The sequence below is a fragment of the Macaca thibetana genome, chromosome 1 (genome assembly GCF_024542745.1).
Source record: "Macaca thibetana thibetana isolate TM-01 chromosome 1, ASM2454274v1, whole genome shotgun sequence".
Classification (NCBI taxonomy): Eukaryota; Metazoa; Chordata; class Mammalia; order Primates; family Cercopithecidae; genus Macaca; species Macaca thibetana.
Window position 1 is genome coordinate 123,814,115 of NC_065578.1, and position 20,441 is coordinate 123,834,555.

A 20,441-nucleotide genomic window follows, 5' to 3' on the forward strand; every position below is an offset into this window, starting at 1 on the left:
GTGCAATGGCACAATCTCGGCTCACTGCAACCTCCGCCTCCCAGGTTCAAGTGGTTCTCCTGCCTCAGCCTCCTAAGTAGCTGGGATTACAGGCACCCACCATCAAGCCCGGCTAATTTTTGTATTTTTAGTAGAGACGAGATTTCATCATGTTGGCCAGGCTGGTTTTGAACTCCTGACCTCAGGTGATCCGCCCGTGTTGGCCTCCCAAAGTGCTGAGATTATAGGCATGAGCCAGTGCGCAAGGCCTTAAACATTGCTTCAGACCTCAGTGACCTTTGCCTAGAGGTGTAAAGCTTGACTCTAATCTACCCTGACCAAAGAACAATGACTCTGGAGCATAATCTTGGCCGGAAGCATGTTAGAACTGCCCTTCTAATTGCCAGTCTCTGATTTTGTTCAATTTAGCACAGATTAGTGAGAAATCTGAATATCCATCATCAGACAGGTTCACTGGTCAGAGAAAGGTGTGGAGGTTGAGCACAAAATTTCCTCTCCCTATTCCAGAACTTGGGAGTTACACAGTTCAGTGAACCCTTGAAGGTGGAACATCAGAGGAACAGAGGGCACAGAACTGGATGTGTAAACTGTTGATCTTCCAGGCATTCCTGGTTGTGAGCTTTCCCAGTATGAGAGGTGCTCAGCACGGGGTGGGCCGGGCCTAGTGGTTCAGGGGAATAACATGTGTTCTGAACGTGTGTTTATTCTTTTCAACTTTATTATTTTTATTTATTTATTTTTTATTTTGAGACAGAGTTTCACTCTGTTGCCAGATTGGAGTGCAGTGGCATGATCTCCGCTCACTGCAACCTCCACCTCTCGGGTTCCAGCGATTCTCCTGCCTTAGCCTCCTCAGTTGCTGGGATTACAAGCGCCCACCACCATGCCCAGCTAATTTTTGTATTTTTAATAGAGACGTGTTTGCACCATGTTGGCCAGGATGGTCTCGATCTTTTGACCTCGTGATATGCCCTCCTTGGCCTCCCAAAGTGCTGGGATTAGAGGTGTGAGTCACCACGTCTGGCCTTATTTTTGTTCCTTATTTTTGAGCCAGAGTCTCGCTCTGCCACCCAGGCTGGAATGCAATGGCACCATCATGGCTCACTGCAGCCTCGGCATCCTGAGTGCAGGCCATCCTCTCACCTCAGTCTCCTGAGTAGCTGTGACTGCAGGCGCACACCACCAGGTCTGGCTAATTTAAAATTTTTTTTGTAGAGATAGGGTCCCATTATGTTGGCCTTGAACTTGAACTGCTGGGATCAAGTGAACTGCCAGCCTTGGCCTCAGAAAGTGCTGGGATTATAAGGGTGATTATATCAGAAAGTGCTGTGCCTGACCTTATTTTAAAGAATGTCACCAAAGGGCTGAGGAAGGAATGAGGACTAGATGAACTAAAATTTCAGAGAGGGGAGAATTTTTCTGAGGTGAGTTGAGTATATGTTTAGGATTGAGTTTAACCTAGACAGAATGCCTCTCCTTGGGAAGACCACCAAAAGTTTCTGGTGGTCATGCAAAGCAACTTGGAAACTTAGGGGGCCTCTAATTATGGCCAGTTTTACCTATGGAATATTTGCTGAACACTGGGAATGTGCAGGAGCCTGGAGAGTCAGGCTAAAAACTCCTAAAAGGCAGACTGAATCTCCTATGGTCTGTAATTACTGATTTTAAAAAGTAGATCTGCTGAGGCAGGGCAGGGAGAAGAGCCTCAATTACTCAACTGGTCTTCTCCTCCTCAAGATATTTGCCAGATTCTGAGTCTGCATGAAGTAGAAGCCTGGAGAGCTAGCTCAATATCATTCCGTATTTCAGGGCAGAGAGGATGAATACCTGTCCAGTTTTCTTTTTTTTTTTTTTCTTTTTTTTTTTTTTTGAGACGGAGTCTCGCTCTGTCACCCAGGTTGGAGTGCAGTGGCCGGATCTCAGCTCACTGCAAGCTCCGCCTCCCGGGTTTACACCATTCTCCTGCCTCAGCCTCCCGAGTAGCTGGGACTACAGGCGCCCGCCACATCGCCCGGCTAGTTTTTGTATTTTTTAGTAGAGACGGGGTTTCATCGTGTTAGCCAGGATGGTCTCCATCTCCCGACCTCGTGATCCGCCCCTCTCGGCCTCCCAAAGTGCTGGGATTACAGGCTTGAGCCACCGCACCCGGCCCAGTTTTCAATCAAAGGTTGTGAGAGGCCGGGTGCAGTAGCTCACACCTGTAATCCCAGCACTTCAGGAGGCTGAGGTGGATGGATGGCATGAGTTCAGGAGTTCGAAACCAGCCTGGGCAACATAGTAAGACCCCCCCCACCTCTTAAAAAAAAAAAAAGAAAAAGAAAAGAAAAATTAGCCAGGCATGGTGGCACGCACCTGTGGTCCCAGCTACTCGGGAGGCTGAGGTGGGAGGATCACCTGAGCCCAGGAGGTAGAGGTTTCAGTGAGCCATGATTGCACCACTGCACTCTAGTCTGGGTAACAGAGCAAAACAACAATAAAAGGTTGTGAGAAGAGGGGTGAACCAGGCTGAAACAGCAACCCAGTCCTGACACAGTCTAATCCCAGATTTAATTGAAGTGATCAAATCCTTGCTCTATCTGCCTAATAGAAAAAAGGGAAAACTCTCTCTGGTAGAAGATAATATGATATGACTCCTCTACATTTATTCATAATTTCTGGCAAACAATACAAAATTGTAAAACTTGTAAAGAGAAAAGTAAACGTGACCAAACGTGACCAAAATAATAATAAAAAAAAAGATAATAGAAGCAGACCAACAGATGATCCAGATATTAGAGTTAACATTCAAGAATGTAAAATAACTACTATTAACATGTAAGGAAAATAGAGAAAATGATGAATATATAGATGAAAATATGGATCATTTAAACAGAGAAATGGAATCTATAAAAAAGTCAAATGAACGTATTAAAACTGAAAAAAATCTGAAATTAAGAACTCAGTGTACAGGTTTAACAGCAGATTGGTACAGCAGAACATAGGATTAGTGAACTTGAAGACAGATCAGTAGAAAATACTCAAACTGAAGGACAGAGATTTAAAAAAAGAATAAAAAAGAAAAAGAAAGAAGGAAAACTGGGGTAAGCTAAATTATCTAGCATACAGACAACTGGAGTCTCAAAAGGAGAGAAGAGAGAATATTGGGCAAAAGCAATATTGGAAGAGATAAAAACAGTAGTGCAGCCATGGATAAGCTGGACATGTTTTCTTTCTTATCTTCCTTTTATAGCCGCTGAGGCCAGATAATTTTCCAAACTGATGAAAGATATCAACTCACAGAGTCAAGAAGCTCAGCAAACCCAAGCAGGGCAGATACAAACAAAACCATTCGTAAGAATATACTAGTAATACTATTAATCACTGGCCAGGCATGGTGGCTCACGCTCATAATCCCAGCACTTTGGGAGGCTGAGGCAGGTGGATTACCTGAGGCCAGGAGTTCAAGACAAGCCTGGCCAACATGGTGAAACCCCATCTCTACTAAAAATACAAAAATCAGTCAGTCATGGTGGCATGTGAGCCTGTAATCCCAGCTACCTGGGGAGACTGAGGCAGGAGAATCTCTTTGCAAGTTTGCTTGAATCCGGGAGGCAGAAGTTGCAGTGAGCCAAAATCATGTCATTGCACTCCAGCCTGGGCAACAGAGCAGAACTCTATCTCAAAACAAACACAAAAAAACTAACAAACAAAAAACTATTAAACATCTTGAAGTCAGAGGGAGAAAAGCCACATTACCTTCAAAGAAACAACAATATGACTAACAGGTAAATTTTCAACAAAAACAATGGAAGTTGGCTGGGTGTAGTGGCTCACACCTGTAGTCCTAGTACTTTGGGAGATTGAGGCAGGCAGATCACCTGAGATCAGGAGTTTGAGACCAGTCTGGCCAATATTATGAAAACCCATCTCTACTAAAAATACAAAAATCATCTGGGCGTGGTGGCGCATACCTGTAAACCCAGCTACTTGGGAGGCTGAGGCAGGAGAATCACTTGAACTCAGGAGGTACAGGTTGCAGTGAGCTGAGATTGCACCACTGCACTCCAGCCTGGGCAACAGAGTAAGATTTTGTCTCAAAAAACAAAACAAAACAAAAAACCAAAAAACAAAGAAACAAACAAAAAACCAGTGACAGCCAGCAGATGATGAAATAACACATTTAAAGTTCCAAAAGAAAGTAACTATCAACCTGTGCCAAAGGATAAATGCTACAAAAATAAAAGTTTAAGAAAAACACTTTTACCAAAACAATCTTGAAGAGGAACAAAGTTATAGGTCTCACATTTCCTGATTTCAAAACTTATGACAAAGCTACATTAATCAAAACAGTGTGGTACTGTCATAAAGATAGACATACTGGCCAGGTACGGTGGTTCACGTCTGTAATCACAGCACTCTGGGAGGCCGAGGTGGGCAGATCATGAGATCAGGAGATCAAGACCATCCTGGCTAACACGGTGAAACTCCATCTCTACTAAAAAATACAAGAAATTAGCTGGGCGTGGTGGCGGGTGCCTGTAGTGCCAGCTACTCAGGAGGCAGAGGCAGCAGAATGGTGTGAACCCTGGGAGGCAGAGCTTGCAGTGAGCTGAGATCGTGCCACTGCACTCAAGCCTGGGTGACAGAGCGAGACTCAGTCTCAAAAAAAAAAAAAAAAAAAAAAAAAAAAAAAAAGACAGACAAAGAATAGAATAGAGAGCCCAGAAATAAACATTCACATACATGATCAAATGAGTTTTGGGCTTTTTTTTTGAGACAGGGTCTCACTCTGTTGCCCAGGCTGGAGTGCAGTGGTGCAATCATAGCTTATTGTGGCCTTGAACTCCTGGGCTCATGCAATCCTCCTGCCTCAGCCTCCCAAGTAGCTGGGACTATAGGCACATGCCACCACACCCGGCTAATTTTTAATGTTTTTGTAGATATAGGATCTCATTATATTGCTCAGGCTGGTCTTGAACTCTTGAGCCCAAGAAATCCTCCTACCTTGGCCTCCCAAAGTGCTAGAATTACAGATGTGAACCACCACACCCAGCCTCAAATGAGTTTTGGCAAGGGTGCCAAGACCATTCAATGGGGAAAGTAGAGTCTTTTCAACAAACAGTAGTGGGAAAACTGGATATACATGTGCAAAAGAATGGAGTTACAGCACTACAAACATTAATTCAAAATGAATCAAAGATTTAAACTAAGAGCTAAAACTGAACTCAGAACAGGGGAAAAGCTTCATGACATTGCATTTGGCAATGATTTCTGGAAATGATACCAAATTCAAGACAAGAAAAGAAAATAAATAGGACTACATCAAAATTAAAAGCTTTTGTGCATCAAAGGACACTTTGCAAGACAGACTCAGTTCCAGCCTTTATGGAACTTTTAGCTTAGTAAGGCAGACAGTCTTCCAAGTTATGACGAATGCTATGAGAGGTGTTATAGAATTGAATTACAGAGGATATAAAACTTCAAAAATCCTCAGGGTATACTCAAGGCAGACTCACATACTAGTGCAGCCATGGATACATTGCGTATGTTTTCTTTCTCATCTTTCTGTTCTAGTCCCTTGGGACAGACCTTGAGTAGGTCAAGAAAAAATCCTTAACTGTATTGGAGTTGAAAGTTCAAATCCCATTCTCTTAAGAAGTGGAGTAGCGGGCTGAGCGTGTTGGCTCACGCCTGTGCGCCTGTGATCCCAGCACTTTGGGACCTGAGGTGGGCAGACCACCTGAAGTCAGGAGTTCGAGACCAGCTTGGCCAACATGGTGAAACTCCATCTCTACCAAAAATACAAAAATTAGCCAGGCATGGTAGTGGGCGCCTATAGTCCCAGCTACTCAGGAGGCGGAGGGAGGACAATTGCTTGAACCTGGGCGGTGGAGGTTGCAGTGAGCCAAGATGTCTTGTGTCTTGTTCTTACCTTTTGAATATTGCATCATCAGTAGTTAGCAGTTTGCTTTCTCTGACATCCTACTCTCAGGCTGGATGGCTCTGGATCCTCTCATTTAAATAAGTATTTTATGTATAGATAAAATATATAGCTATATTACCCCACCGGTAACATAGCTTCTAAAAGCTCAGGGTCACATCCCTGAGGTGACCCTCTCCCGCCTTAAAGTGTCTGCCTGAGAAAACTCAAGGTTGCCAAAATAAGGGCAGCTTCCTTCCTTCTTTCCCTCCTTCCTTTCCTTTCCCTCCCTCCCTCCCTTCCTCCTTCCCTCCCTCCCTCCCTTCCTTCTTCCTTTCCTTCTTTCCTTTCTCTCTCCTTTTTTCTCCTTTCTTCCTTTTTTTCTCTCTTTCCTTTCTTTTCTTTTTTTGAGATGGTGTTTCGTTAGCTCTGTTGCTCAGGCTGGAGTGCAGTGGCGCAATCTTGTCTCACTGCAACCTCTGTCTCCTGGGTTCAAACAAATCTCTTGCCTCAGTCTCCCGAGTAGCTGGGATTACAGGCGTGTGCCACCACACCCGGCTAATTTTTGTATTTTTTGTAGAGACGGGGTTTCACCACGTTGGCCATGCTGGTCTCGAACTCCTGACCTCAGGTGATCCACCCATCTAAGCCTCCCAAAGTCCTGGGATTACAGGCATGAACTACCGCGCCCAGCCTGAGGTGGGCAGATTTCTTGAGCTCAGGAGTTTGAAACCAGCCTGGGCAACATGGTGAGATCCCCCCCAATCTCTACAAAAAAAAAAAAAATACAAAAATTAGGCTGGTTGTGGTGTCTCATGCCTGTAATCCCAGCACTTTGGGAGGTTGGGGTGATAGGATTACCTGAGGTCAGGAGTTTGAGACCAACCTGGCCAATGTGATGAAACCCTGTCTCTATTAAAAATACAAAAAAACCCCAAAAAATTAGCTGGGCACGGTTGTGCACACCTGTAACCCCAGCTACTGATGAGGCTGAGGCTGGAGAATCGCTTGAACCAGGGAGGTGGAAGTTGCTGTGAGTTGAGATTGTGCCACTGCACTCCAGCCTGGGCAACAGAGTGAGACTCCCTCTCAAAAAAAGAAACAACAACAACAACAACAAAATTTAGCCGGTTGTAGTGCCTGTAGTCCCCAGCTACTCGAGAGGTTGCAGATGCAAGATCACCGGAGCCGCGGAGGCATAGGTTGCAGTGAGCCGAGATCACCCCACTGCACTCCAGCCTGGGTGACAGAGCCAGAACTTGTCTCAAAAAACAAACAAAAGACACGTAAGGACAGTGTTGAGGACAGTATCCTCACTAGTCTCTGTGGGAGGATGGAATCCTAACTTCCATAACTGCCAGCTAGCAGACATCACTGAGCTAAGCACATTTACATTGACTAATTCTGTAAATGTTCACTTCCCTGACTCTAATGACCCTCTGTCTCACCGTCCCCTAACCTCGTTTTCCCTATAAAATACCCATTACTTGTATACAAATTGCAGTCGAGTTCAGTTCATGCTGAACTCTTTTTCCTTATTGCAGTAGTTACTACTGATTGAAATCTGTCCTTTCCACTTTATTGTCTGGCTTTGTTTATCTTTGACAAAGTTCACCAATTTCAAGACACTGTTTCCAGCCCCTGCGATGGAGTTACATTGAGAAGGAAACCCCTGGAATTTAGTTTCACCCCTACACTTTCAGTGGAATTTTTCTGCTTCTTTAGAGGTGCGCAAGGGCCCTTGACGATAAGGAAACTTTCAGACTTGTCCAAGGTCCCACAGAGAGTGCTTGATCCACCCGAGCTATCACATCCCACAGGGTATACACAAGAGTATACATTAATACTTTTTTTTTTTTTTTGGAGACAGGGTCTCACTCTGTTGCCCAGGCTGGAGTGCAGTGGGGCAACCTCAGCTCACTGCAACCTCCCTTGGGTTCAGGCAATTCTCCCACCTCACCCTCCCAAATAGCTGGAATTACAGGCATGCACCACCACGCCTGGGTAATTTTTTTTGTTTGTTTTTGGTTTTTGTAGAGATAAGGTCTCACCATGTTGCCGAGGCTGGTCTTGAATTCCTGGGTTCAAGTGATTCTCCCGTCTTGGCCTCCCAAAGTTCTGGGATTACAGGCATGAGCCACCGCACGGGGCCCTGATTCCTTTTTTATTCTGGCTTCAAGATTCAGTTCTACCGTTATCGGCTGTGTGACTGGATAAATCACTACACCGCAAGCCTCGGTTTCCTATTTACGAAATGGGTCGAATAATGCCTGCCACGTGGGGCTGCTCTGAGGAGTACAGATGTAAGAGATCCTGTGTCCACTGATATTTTCATGTGGGCTTTTTGATAATGATCCAAAAGGAACATGAGAACTGTGATTTCTCGGCCAGGCGAGGCGGCTTACTCCTGTAATCCCAGCACTTTGGGAGTCCGAGGCAGGCGGATCACCTGAGATCCGGAGTTCGAGACCAGCCTGGCCAACATGGTGAAATCCCCTCTCTACTAACAATACAAAAAATTAGCCGGGCGTGGTGGCTCATGCCTGTAATCCCAGCTACTCGGGAGGCTAAGGCACGAGAATCGCTTGAACCTGGGAGGCGGAGGTTGCAGTGAGCCGAGATCGCGCCACTGCACGCCAGCCTGGTGGACAGAGCGAGACTCCGTCTCAAAAAAAAAAAAAAAATTTGTGATCAGCATCTTTTAAGTGGCCACCTCCCCACCCCACCTTCATGCCTCCCTCCTTCTTGAATCGTGTGTTAGAACGCTGTGATCTGGTCCAAACTCCACGGAGATGCGATGTGAAGCGATGTTGGGCAATTTCAACTCCCTGTCTCGGTCGCCACCTAGGATTACTGCACGGTCAGCTGCGACCTCATCAACATGGCTGCTGGAACTCGCCTACAGGAGAAAGAAAGAAGTGACACTGAAGGATCACTTCCGCTTCCGTTGGCGCAAGCGCTTTCATTTTTTCTGCTACCGTGACTAAGATGGAAGCGTTTTTGGGGTCGCGGTCCGGACTTTGGGCGGGGGGTCCGGCCCCAGGACAGTTTTACCGCATTCCATCCACTCCCGATTCCTTCATGGATCCAGCGTCTGCACTTTACAGAGGTCCAATCACACGGACCCAGTAAGTTCTCGGCGCTTTCGCTTGCGTAGGGGGAGGGACCATGGGGCCTGGTGCTGCCGGCCGGTTTTGAGAGCCCAGGAAGGTGAGGCGGGGCCCCCGGGGGCGCGAACGGCAGGGGAGCTCGGGGCGCAGAGTCCTGGAGAATGCAGAATAATTGGAAGGAATTGTAGAAAATCAGAAGCGGAGCTCAGTGCGCGAAAGAGGGTGCAGGCCATCCCCCTGCTCAGCTCCCACCGTTCTCACTCTTTAGGAACCCCATGGTGACCGGGACCTCAGTCCTCGGCGTTAAGTTCGAGGGCGGAGTGGTGATTGCCGCAGACATGCTGGGATCCTACGGCTCCTTGGCTCGTTTCCGCAACATATCTCGCATCATGCGAGTCAACAACAGTACCATGCTGGGTGCCTCTGGGGACTATGCTGATTTCCAGTATTTGAAGCAAGTTCTCGGCCAGATGGTGTAAGTCATCCAGAGAACAGGAGAGTGGTTCCCAAGTAGAGAGGGGAGTCCCCTGTTTTTTATTCCCTTCGATGGAATGGGGGGACTTGATGTTGCGGCGGGGGACTGGGACAGTTGTTGGAGGTCGGAAATCTAAGAGTGTTTGCAATAAAGTTTTTGGCATTAGGAGGTGTAAGATGGGGAAAGTGTGGTAACTTCTTTTGGGGATGGGTGGAGACCCCGACTTAATTCTCTCCCTTTTCTCACAACCAATTCCTTTTAAGGATTGATGAGGAGCTTCTGGGAGATGGACATAGTTATAGTCCTAGAGCTATTCATTCATGGCTGACCAGGGCCATGTACAGCCGGCGCTCAAAGATGAACCCTTTGTGGAATACCATGGTCATCGGAGGCTATGCTGATGGAGAGAGGTTCATATGAATACAAATAACTTATTTCCTTTACCACCCAACCTAGTACCTGTGTAGTATCTCTTCTGTCTCTTCTCCCCAAGTGAATCCCACTTTAACTCAGACCCCATGGTCCCCTTCTTCAGCTAAGATGAACCTAAGGTGAAATGAGTTTTGATCCATTGTGTCCTGTTAGCTTCCTCGGTTATGTGGACATGCTTGGTGTAGCCTATGAAGCCCCTTCGCTGGCCACTGGTTATGGTGCCTACTTGGCTCAGGTAAGTAGTGAGTCTAGAGGTGGGGAAAAGGGAAGACAAAAGGAAATGGATTAGTGGTTGTCTCCTTTTCTCCTGAAATTCTGATACGAGGGATGGGCTGGGATCCCTATTACTGGGCAGATGGTTTTCTTTGTAGTCTGGGGGCTGTAGGTGTTGACACTGATTTCCAGTGACAAAATGGCATGTCTGGGAGTCAGAAGACATGCAAAGAGAGGACACCCTAGAACTTCCGCTTGAAGTGGCTCTTAGCTTATTAGTAAGCAGAGTTCATTCTGGTGAGGCATGAGGTAGAATGTCATCTTTTCACTCTCATGCTTTTTATACCATAGATTTGAGACAACTAGCCTGTTATTCAGCCCAATATCTACCATGGTTTCCCCCAATCTCCCTAGCCTCTGCTGCGAGAAGTTCTGGAGAAGCAGCCAGTGCTAAGCCAGACCGAGGCCCGTAACCTAGTAGAACGCTGCATGCGAGTGCTGTACTACCGAGATGCCCGTTCTTACAACCGGGTGAGGGATGTGCTGGGAACCTAATTGGTGGGCTCTGAATCCTTGCAATCCTTGGGTCTCTATGCTTTGAAGAACAGATTGCCTCACTTGTGTAACTCCTATTTTTACCCTGGGGAAGACCTCCACTTGACCTTTCATTTAAGGACTTAAGGGGTGGGCATTATTGAATGCTCTGCTTTTTTCCAGTTTCAAATCGCCACTGTAACTGAAAAAGGTGTTGAAATAGAGGGACCATTGTCTGCAGAGACCAACTGGGATATTGCCCACATGATCAGGTTAGTAATAGGAAAAAAATTGGTGACAGATTGGGGAGGTCTTTGGCTTACACTAAGCTGAGCTTTTCTGGGAGACTCACCCAGGAAAATGGGTGGAGAGGGTTTTGGTTGGACGGTACAGCTATTTTTAGGAATTGATCCCTTTATGCTTTACACTTTTGTTCTTCCTTTTTTAGTGGCTTTGAATGAAATACAGATGCATTATCCAGAACTGAAGTTATACCCTACTTTTAACTTTGAACTTGGCTGGTTCAAAGATAAGACTCTTCTTTTGTAAAGTAAATAAATTCTTCAAAATGCTTGCTGAGTGGTTTTTGTCTGACTGGGTCACACCAAGTGCAAAACTGCTGAGTACTGCTATGTGCCATCTCCCTCCTTGGTTGGAGAACCCTTAGGGTCTTGCAGCACATATAGAATTCTCTGCACGATACAGAAAGACACACTTGGCCGGGCGCGGTGGCTCACGCCTGTAATCCCAGCACTTTGGGAGGCCGAGGCGGGCGGATCACAAGGTCAGGAGATCGAGACCACGGTGAAACCCCGTCTCTACTAAAAATACAAAAAATTAGCCGGGCGCGGTTGTGGGCGCCTGTAGTCCCAGCTACTCGGGAGGCTGAGGCAGGAGAATGGCGTGAACCTGGGAGGCGGAGCTTGCAGTGAGCCGAGATCGCGCCACTGCACTCCAGCCTGGGCGACAGAGCGAGACTCTGTCTCAAAAAAAAAAAAAAAAAAAAAAAAAAAAAGAAAGACACACTAGCGTCATTTGGAGCTGTATTAGAAGCAGAGCTTCCTGTAGAAGCGACTTAATTTTTGTGTGCTAACTGGCTTTTTGTGTTCAAATTCTTCTCCCAAATCTTCCCCCACTACACTGGATTATCAAAGGATAGAGATTTCTTAATGTTGGCTGTGATTTTCATTAAAATACCACTTGAAAGATAATCTAGTAGAGCTGTTCTGCCTCAGGTTGCCCTCAAGTCAGCTGGGACATCAGCCATCCCTGGAATGGTTCTAAACCTGAATATTTTAGAGACAAAATTCTCCTTCTGTTGCCCAGACTGGAGTGCAGCAGCATGATCATAGCTTACTGCAGCCTTGAATTTCTGGGCTCAAGCAACCTCCTGCCTCAGCCTCCCAAGTGCTGGGATTACTGGCATGAGCCATCATGCCCAGCCTGAATTTTTAAAATGAACACTGTAGGTGACTCTGACACATATCCTCTTCAAACTTCTTGAGAAAGAAAATATAGGCAGCAAATTCAAAGTATAGAAATTCAGTGAGAGAACTGAAGGAAAAATCAAACCATCCCTCCACTTGCATTGTCCGTAACAACAAACTTGTAAGGCAAAAGAAAACAATGAGCTTTCAACCTGAAACCTCCACATATTCAGTCTCAACACAGAAAATAGTCAATAAATACATGTTTATTGATTAAACTGAATTATAAAAAACAAAACCAAAAAAAAATTTCCTTCTACTACTAAGCCATGCAGGCAGAGTCCACAAAGACAACTTCCTGGCCAAAACCCAGCTGATCCACTGTTGGTATTACGATCTTAAAAAAAATTACCCATCAAGAAAGTCAATCATGTGCAGAGGACAGGAACCCCAGCTCTGCTAAGGCTGTGGCTGCTGCAGAAACTACCAAAGAGTAGGATTAAGTTGTTGTAGACAGAAGTGACCAATCAGTTCTTGAACTTTCTCAAAGGCAAAGGCTGACTTCAAAGTCCATAGTCAATAAAATGGCATCAGGCAAAAAGCTGGGGAAGAGAAGCCCAGATGGATCCTTAGTTGTTTTCAGATGTCAAGGGTTCACAAAGCTGGCCAAGCTGTTTCTGGAAGGGACTTTTCCAGTTCACTATATTATAGTGTGCTGGGGGATGAAAAAACAAACAAACAAAAAAGCGGGGTGGGGTGGGAGAAATGGGTGGTAACAAATGTCACACCTGTACCACCAGGCCCATCACATCTTGAGCATTTCCCAGTCTGTGAAAGCCTATTAAACAAGGTCACCTAGAAAAAAAACAAGTTTATAAATCCATTTCCCCTCATTTTATTAAATGTTCCACTTATGTACATTTTAAAGACGAACCATTTACAAGCTTGTGCAGGTTGCCTCCTTGGCTCACAGGAGGGGAACATTGTTGAAAGTCTCAGGATAAACAGAAGACTTGGTTTTTTGCTCCTTTTCTCTGTACGGTACAGTACGTTTTGGTTTAAAACCATGAGTACATACAATTAAAAAAATCCCTCATGCAAATTGTAGAAAAAAATTTTTCCTTGAAGCTGGCAGTGAAAAATAAAGATTCATGTCATTTTCTTTGTGCACACCCCTGTGCGCTTCTTCCTATCAGATTCTTCCCTAAGTATTAAGAGAAATAGGGGAAAGCCACAGAGTACGCTGGATTTCAACAAGTAGTCTGTCTTGTCTTTTTGAAGTTCAACACTTCTTGAACAATTAGCTCCTGACTATAGGACCAGCAATCCCTTAAACAGGCATGTTCGCCATTTAACAGGATGAAGTTCAATAAAGTAGGGACTGCCCCTGGGGGCTTACAGGATGAAGACTCAAACTGGGAATGGCTTCCACCCTAAAACTGTTTGATCACCTCAGTACCTCTTGCTTGCTAATAACACCTGTATCATCCTTTGTCCAGAGTGATGGATGGTGTGAGAATGGGGAAAGGGGCCAAGGATCACAAGTGCAAAAAATATTGTTTATGTCATGTTTTGGAGGGAAGGTGGTGAGGAAAAGACAAATCTATTCATTCTGGATAATTAAAGGTGGTTTCATGCATTTTTAAAGCCACAATTTTATATCTAGGGTTGCTGTAGAAACCAACATCTCTGGAGAGGGAAGGCAAGAAAAGGAGAAGGAAGAGAGAGTTCAGTGGGACTTTTTTTTCCATTTTCATTTTTATATAAAAGTGTTAAGACCACAATGAAAAAAGTTTTTTATCCATATATATAATAAACCAGTTTGTGAGCTACATAATTTGTCTTTCCCATCTTCAGAAATGTTCTCACATTGACAATGATTAGATAGCATCATGCCCAAAGACATTGGCCACACAATAAAACAAAAAAACCAGAAGTACTATGATACAATCGAGGTAAAAGGGGAAACAAAATTTAACATTCGCCCACAATTTTTTTTTCTTTTTCTTAATTTTGTCAGAAAAATACCAAACACAGTGATTTAAATTTTTAAAAAAAAAAAAAAGTCACAAAAACCTGTTTTTAGCAGAAGTGAATGACCAATGGGCCAGCTCCTTGGCTCAGACGTGATTACTATTGGTTTTCCTAATTAATCCACAAATCCACAGGGAAGTGTAAGTCAACTTCAGGGGGGAGTGGTGGTGTAAAATTAAAAAATATAAACCAAATACCCCACCTGGTATGCCCCCTTTTCCCTAAGCCCCTTTACCCTCCCTCACATGTTCCCACCCCCACTCCACACCCCCTCATGACCCCACTCAAATCTCCATCAGATCTAGGTCAGCTTCTTCAAAGCCATAGAAAGACTCGGTCTCACTTTCACCCTCAAATAGCTGGTGAAGGCTTTCAGGCTCAATTGTCTCTTCAGGAGATGATCTGGGTCGTGGAGTGGAAGACTCAGAATGTTCCCCACTCAGCTTCAGTTGCTCCTCTAGGGAGGCAATTAGCTCCTCCTGCATGTCAGCATTTCTTGTAGGTGAGTTAATGTTGCCATCAGGGCCAGGCAGAACACTAGCCACCAGGAAGGAGCGCTGAACTAGCTCTGGACAGTCCCCAATGACACCTAGCACTTCACCCAGCCAGACAAGCACCAGCTGAAGGAGGACATCAGAATCACATGCAGTATCTGCCATTTCCCGAGCCTGTTCCTTCCACTTTTTATGCAGGAAGTTCTTGACAGTTCTTTTGATGCATACATCTAATGGCTGAATTTTGGAGCTACAGCCTGCTGGGACCACTGCAGGCAAAGTGCTAGAGGCACTAAGCATAGCCAGTACCTCTTCTGACAAGTGAGTGCGATGACAGTCCATCACAAGCATACCTTTGCTGCGCTGGCAAGCTGTGTGCTTCTGCCACACTCGAGTTGACCACAGCTCCATTATCTCATCATCACTGTAGCCACTCTCCTTTGCCTCTAGCAATATGGAATCTGGCATGTTAGCAGGCTGATCCATCTGCCCTCTGTAGAAAACCAGGGTGGGAAGGACAGTGCCATCTGCCAGAATGGCCAGGACTACATCACACCAAGGTTCCCCTGTGCCCACCGTCTGCAGGGCATTCTCCTTTCGGTCATCACTGCTCAGCACCTCTGTATCCAGGAACAAGGATATCTCGTCAATAGCCACAATCATAGACAAGGGTAAGTCCTGGTTGTGAATCTGCCGTTGTACAAATTCAATGAAGAGTCCTGCATTCTCTGCCACATCCTTAGGTAGGGTGTGGGCCACAGCTCGCCGGGCATGGGGAGTCAGGTGGTGCCGCAGCATGAAACGCACAGCCCACTCATAGGAGATCTTAAATCCCCCTTCCAAAGAACGTCCTATTTTGGTGGCCTTCTGGAACAAGGTCTCCTCATTTACAGGTAGTTGTTGTTCACGCTGGGTTAGCACCCACTCAGCCAGTTTCTCTTCTGCCTCAAAGCTTAGATATTTGCCCTCTAGATTCTCCCCCTGGGAGGCCTGGAAACGTCGAAGCCAACGCCGAATACGTCGCTGGGGATTTCGGAAGTGTTCAGCTGCCTGTTCTGTATTGCAGCATAGAGCAAACAGTACTACTCGAAGCTTCTTCACAGACAGCTGCTCCTTTTTGCCAACCCCACTACCACCACCACCTGATGCTGGCTCAGGTTCCTGGGTGACCGGGCTCCCTTCATCCTGATCATCAACATTCAGACATTCAGCTCCCTCCGTAGCCAATGGTGGAAGGGCTAAAGGCTGTGGGTGAGTGGGGGTTGGTGGTGGGGTTGCAGTTGAGGCTGGTGATGGGAGTGCTGGGGCTAAGGGAGTTGGTAGCTCTTCAGGCTCAGCTGGGGTGGCCCCCGCAGATTTCACAGTGGCAGCTTTGTTAGTGGGGAAGGAAGGAGGAGGGTACATATTCTTCACGTTCCGGTCATGCACTCGGTCACGAGTCTGGCCATGCCTACAGGGGTGAGGAGCAAAGAGAGGAGGAAAAATCTCAGTTCAACTAGGAAATTGAAATAATAATATGATAATTAATAATAATAAAGAATAAACACACTGCAAATCAGAAATTAAATTGTGAGGTGAGTGAGTTTTTGTTACCTTGAGTGAGCTATCCAAGTGAGTCCTATGGAAAATGAAACAATAAAAAAAGTTAGCTCAGTGAAGAAATAAGCCCTCCAAAGACAGTGCCCTGGGATTTCAACTTACTACATAAAAATACGCTGTTCACAGTGACCAGCTTTCCCAGTTTTCTATAAACTTTAGGTCGGAAGGTTTCTAATTTGGTACAGTACATCTCAACGGTGAATGAGTGAGGCCAGGTGGGCATGCTCCTGATGCATACAGTACGAACCTGGATCTTTTTTCCGCCCCTTGCTCAACTAATCCCCATCTCTCCTACTTACCCCGTGGCAGGATGCTGCTGGATCTGTGAGAGGGGTTGAATACCAAATGCTTGGCCATAGCATCTCCCACAGAGGTAACAAAGGTACATGAAGTGCAGGCCAGCTTGATTCCACTAAAAAAGAGAATCGAGAATATCTAAGAGAAATACAGCAGTGACACTTGAGACCATTAAGCTTTGAGGCTTAAGAAAGAAAAGGAATGCCCTCCCACTTTCTCCGAAATTAATTCACATAACCACCTCTCCAAATAATGAAAAACCTGAAAATTAATTAATGTAAAAACCTGAAAAATTAAGATGCTGCCAGTAAGTTTTTTCTTACCTCACAGAATTTTTAAACAAAGCCAAATACTTGGGGCTCTTCCGTGGAACATGATTGCTGAGAAAGACAAAGAAGTGGTATGAGTTATGGAGTTCTGCTGGCTAAGCTACAGATCACCAGCCAGTGACAATCCCCCAACAAAAGAGACGCTTCTTCAGTGCATCCTAATCTCAACCTAAGCCAGTTTTCCTGTCACCATGCTTCTTAAACTTTAATATGCATACGAGTCCCTTGAGGATCTATTAAAATTCACATTCTGATTCAGGAGGCCTAGGGTGGGGCTGAGAGCCAGCATTTCTAACCACCTCCCACCTAATACTACTGCTACTTGGCCCTAGTAGCACAGACCATCAAAACTGAAAAAACAAAGCCTCTCACTCTGCTAGGAGAGAAGAACAAATAGCTCTAAGAGTTGAAGGAGGAAACATATTAGGAGCAGGGGAGAAAATGAAATGAGTGCTCAAGAATCTGGCTGGGACCAGGTGCAGTGGCTCACGCCCATAATCCCAGCACTTTACGAGGCCGAGGCGGGTGAATCACCTGAGCTCAGGAGTTTGAGACCAGCCTGGCTAACATGGTGAAGCCCCATCTCCACTAAAAATACAAAAAAATTAGCCAGGTGTGGTGGTGCACACCTGTAATCCCAGCTACTTGGGAGGCTGAGACAGGAGAATCACTTGAACCCAGGAGGCAGAGGTTGCAGTGAGCCAAGATTGTGCCATTGTACTCCAGCCTGGGGGACAGAGCAAGACCCTGTCTCCAAAAAAAAAAAGAAAGAATCTGAACTCTCAAGCTAAAATACTGGTTAAAAAACAACTTACTTGATCATGTGGTTGGCATAAGCTCGAGAGCAGCAGGTGCTATAGCGACACAGAGAGCAGTGTACGTAAGTAGGGAAATGATTAGGGAAGTCTGGGATCTCGAAGCTGCACTCCAGGCATGTCTGCCGGCCCATGACACTCCTGTGGGAAAAAAGAAAGAATTCTCATTACTGCCTCAGGGGTCCCCAAAATGTAGGATTTTCAGACAACAAACCCTGCTAAAAAGCTACCAGATCGCACTGTGTATCAGGAATAATCCTGCCCACCCAGTCCCCACCCGCCCAGCACTTAGAAGAAGGTGCTGACATTTTCCTAACAGCTCTCTTCTGGATGCTGCGCTGGACAGGGGGATAAAGGAAGACAGGCAGAGGGTCCATGGAGGAGGTCAGCGGTGCTGCCTCCTGCAAGGCGCTGGGAGGTGTATCATTAGAGGATACAGGAACAGTTCGTGGCTGCCCTCGGGAAGCCCGGATTGTCACCTGAGAAACAAGGGAAGTAACAATGAGACATAACCCACGCTGAATTTCAGAATACTGAAAATCTCTATTCCTCCCTCCCTGAGCCTATAAGACACTGGCAAACTCTTTACCTTGGTGCCTGGTTTCAAGCCCTCCAGCTGCTTGGGTTTACGGAAGGTTTTATGGTGTTGAAGCTTGTGTTCAATTTTGTCCTTGGCAAAGAGAAACTGTAGCCGGCATTTGTTGCAGTGATAAACATTTCTCTTCTGAAGTGGGGGAGGGAAAAAAAGAGACAAAATCCCTTAAAGGTTCCTAATAAATTTTCTTCTTTGAGGAGAAAGCAGATCAATGTCAACCATATCATTCTTCCCACCTTTCTGTTGATAATTTAAGAGAGTAAGAAAGAAATATGCGACATGACCACAAAACCTACCATTGAGAATCATCACTTCCCATGATCTCAAAGAAAGATGGTAGATTCTAGTCCAGGATGACTAAGTTCTCAAATCATCCGTTCCTGACTTGTTTAACAATTTGAATGAGTGATGTAACCTTTATTTGTATTGTATCTTTACATTGCTGACAACTGGACATTCTCCTGGACATTTTTTTTAAAAAAGGACAATGTACATAGTAAAGAAAAGCCATACTTTTTTTTCTGTACTCTTCTAACTTTGCTTTCAACTCCGACACTCAGTTCCCTTCCATACAAACGACTTATTACCAGTTTCCTGAGTATGCTTTCGTGGACAGTCTACACATGTAACTGTATCACAAACACATTCATATCCAATCATTACCTGCCCCACTCCCCTTTTTTTGAGACAGGGTCTCTGTTGCCCAGGCTGGAATGCAGTGGCATGTTCACAGCTCACTGCACGTCCCAAGTAGCTGGGACTACAGGCACGCGCCACCATGCCCGGCTACTTTTTGTATTTTTTGTAGAGACTGGGTGTCACCATGTTGCCCAGGCTGGTCTTCAACTCTTGGGCTCAAGTGATCTACCCGCTTTGGCCTCCCAAAGTGTTGGGATTATAGGCGTGCACCACTGTGCCTGGCCCCCACTTTTTTCCCTTTCCTTTTTGTAGAAATGTTGTCTCACCATGTTGCCCAGGCTGGACTCCACCTCCTGGGCTCAAGTGATCCTCCCACCTCAGCCCTCTTCTTTTTCTCCTTTTAATACAAATGATAGCACTTATCTTGCTGTTTTCCCACTTAACACATCAGTATATACAGATACGTCGCCCGGTGAGACCATTTTGAGGATTCAGTCTGCCTAGTATTGAAGTCCTTCAAAAATAGAACCCATGTCTATGATTTTCTTTAGCAGGATAAGAAGTTTAGGCTGAGAGACAATTTCCACCCCCCTATTTGGAAATACAGTTGTGGTAGATGATCAGCAGTCACTACTGTGCAAAGGAGACTACGAGCGTAATAGGGTGCATATGTTTGTGTGCATATGTATGTGACTATTAAGCACACATTCTCCATTTTGAATCCTCTCTTATATACCTTTCACTCTCCTCTAGTGGCTCTCTTCTTGTAGTATTTTAAAACGAAGTCATAGCTTTTCATCTTATAAAGTAAATAAACAAAAGCAACAAGAAATTCTTCTTTGCCACTTCTTCCTCTGGATTTACCTACCCTGGGGGTCCTCCCTTTTTATAAATAAACATCTTTAAATACATCATCTTCATTTCCTTACCTCTCGTTCATTTGTTCTGCTGAAATCTAACTTCCACCCTACCAACCAACAAAATGGCTCTCATCAATGTTGCTAAATTAAAGGCCTGTTTCTAAGTCCTTATGTTGCTTGACACCTTCCTGTAACATACGACATTTTGATCACAGCCTTTTCTTTAAAATACTTTCTTCTCCCCAGTTTCCTTAATGTCAAGACTCTTCTGGCTTTCTTCCTAGTACTATGGTGGTTGCTCTACAGATAAGAGACTTCAAATATCCTAAGCCTTCTCTTATTCTCAACAGGGTTGGGGGGCCCATGGCATTTAAGTTTAAAATCTACAGGATTTATTTAACGCTGATTCCTAAATATCTTTTCTGCAACCCAGAGTTCTCTCCCAGGCTTCAGATCTATTATCCAACAGCTACACTTGACATCCACAGATACTGCTAACTTACAATATCCAAACTCATGATCTCCCCCCTCACAAATATACTTTCTCTATTGTTTCTATCTCAGCAAATAGTTCCCTCATTCACCCAGTTGCCCAAGACAGAATCTTAGGCACTATTCTTAACTACTGCATTGCTACCTTCACCTAATCCATCTCTACATCATAAATATCACAAATCTTCTGAATATCT

General features: G+C 45.2%; 2 protein-coding genes across 9 annotated transcripts in view; one reads left to right on the forward strand and one right to left on the reverse strand.

Moving 5' to 3' along the window:
* The first annotated feature begins 8,838 nt into the window (after positions 1–8,838).
* PSMB4 (proteasome 20S subunit beta 4) lies at positions 8,839–11,234 on the forward strand. The gene is made up of 7 exons (XM_050751297.1): positions 8,839–9,027; positions 9,278–9,484; positions 9,748–9,894; positions 10,070–10,151; positions 10,544–10,660; positions 10,847–10,935; positions 11,112–11,234. Exons 1-7 carry the CDS (start codon positions 8,888–8,890, stop codon positions 11,122–11,124), a joined length of 795 nt encoding a protein of 264 aa, XP_050607254.1. The 5' UTR covers positions 8,839–8,887; the 3' UTR covers positions 11,125–11,234.
* Positions 11,235–12,336: 1,102 nt separating this feature from the next.
* Positions 12,337–20,441, reverse strand: part of POGZ (pogo transposable element derived with ZNF domain) — a 56,077-nt gene continuing 47,972 nt past the window's right edge. For all 8 annotated transcript variants that reach the window (XM_050749519.1, XM_050749495.1, XM_050749479.1 and 5 more), the window contains 7 exons: positions 18,248–18,382; positions 17,965–18,137; positions 17,659–17,799; positions 16,838–16,894; positions 16,517–16,629; positions 16,212–16,236; positions 12,337–16,068 (listed from right to left, as the gene is read on the reverse strand). In XM_050749519.1, coding sequence (XP_050605476.1) covers positions 14,409–16,068; positions 16,212–16,236; positions 16,517–16,629; positions 16,838–16,894; positions 17,659–17,799; positions 17,965–18,137; positions 18,248–18,382 — 2,304 coding nt within the window. In that variant the 3' untranslated portion in view covers positions 12,337–14,408. The remainder of the gene's footprint in view (positions 16,069–16,211; positions 16,237–16,516; positions 16,630–16,837; positions 16,895–17,658; positions 17,800–17,964; positions 18,138–18,247; positions 18,383–20,441) is intronic.

Coding starts and splice junctions, on each gene's coding strand:
- PSMB4 (XM_050751297.1), top strand. CDS start 8,888: ATGGAAGCGTTTTTGGGGTCGCGGTCCGGACTTTGGGCGGGGGGTCCG. Junction 9,485..9,747: donor CAAGTTCTCGGCCAGATGGT/GTAAGTCATCCA, acceptor ATTCCTTTTAAG/GATTGATGAGGAGCTTCTGG. Junction 10,661..10,846: donor ATGCCCGTTCTTACAACCGG/GTGAGGGATGTG, acceptor GCTTTTTTCCAG/TTTCAAATCGCCACTGTAAC.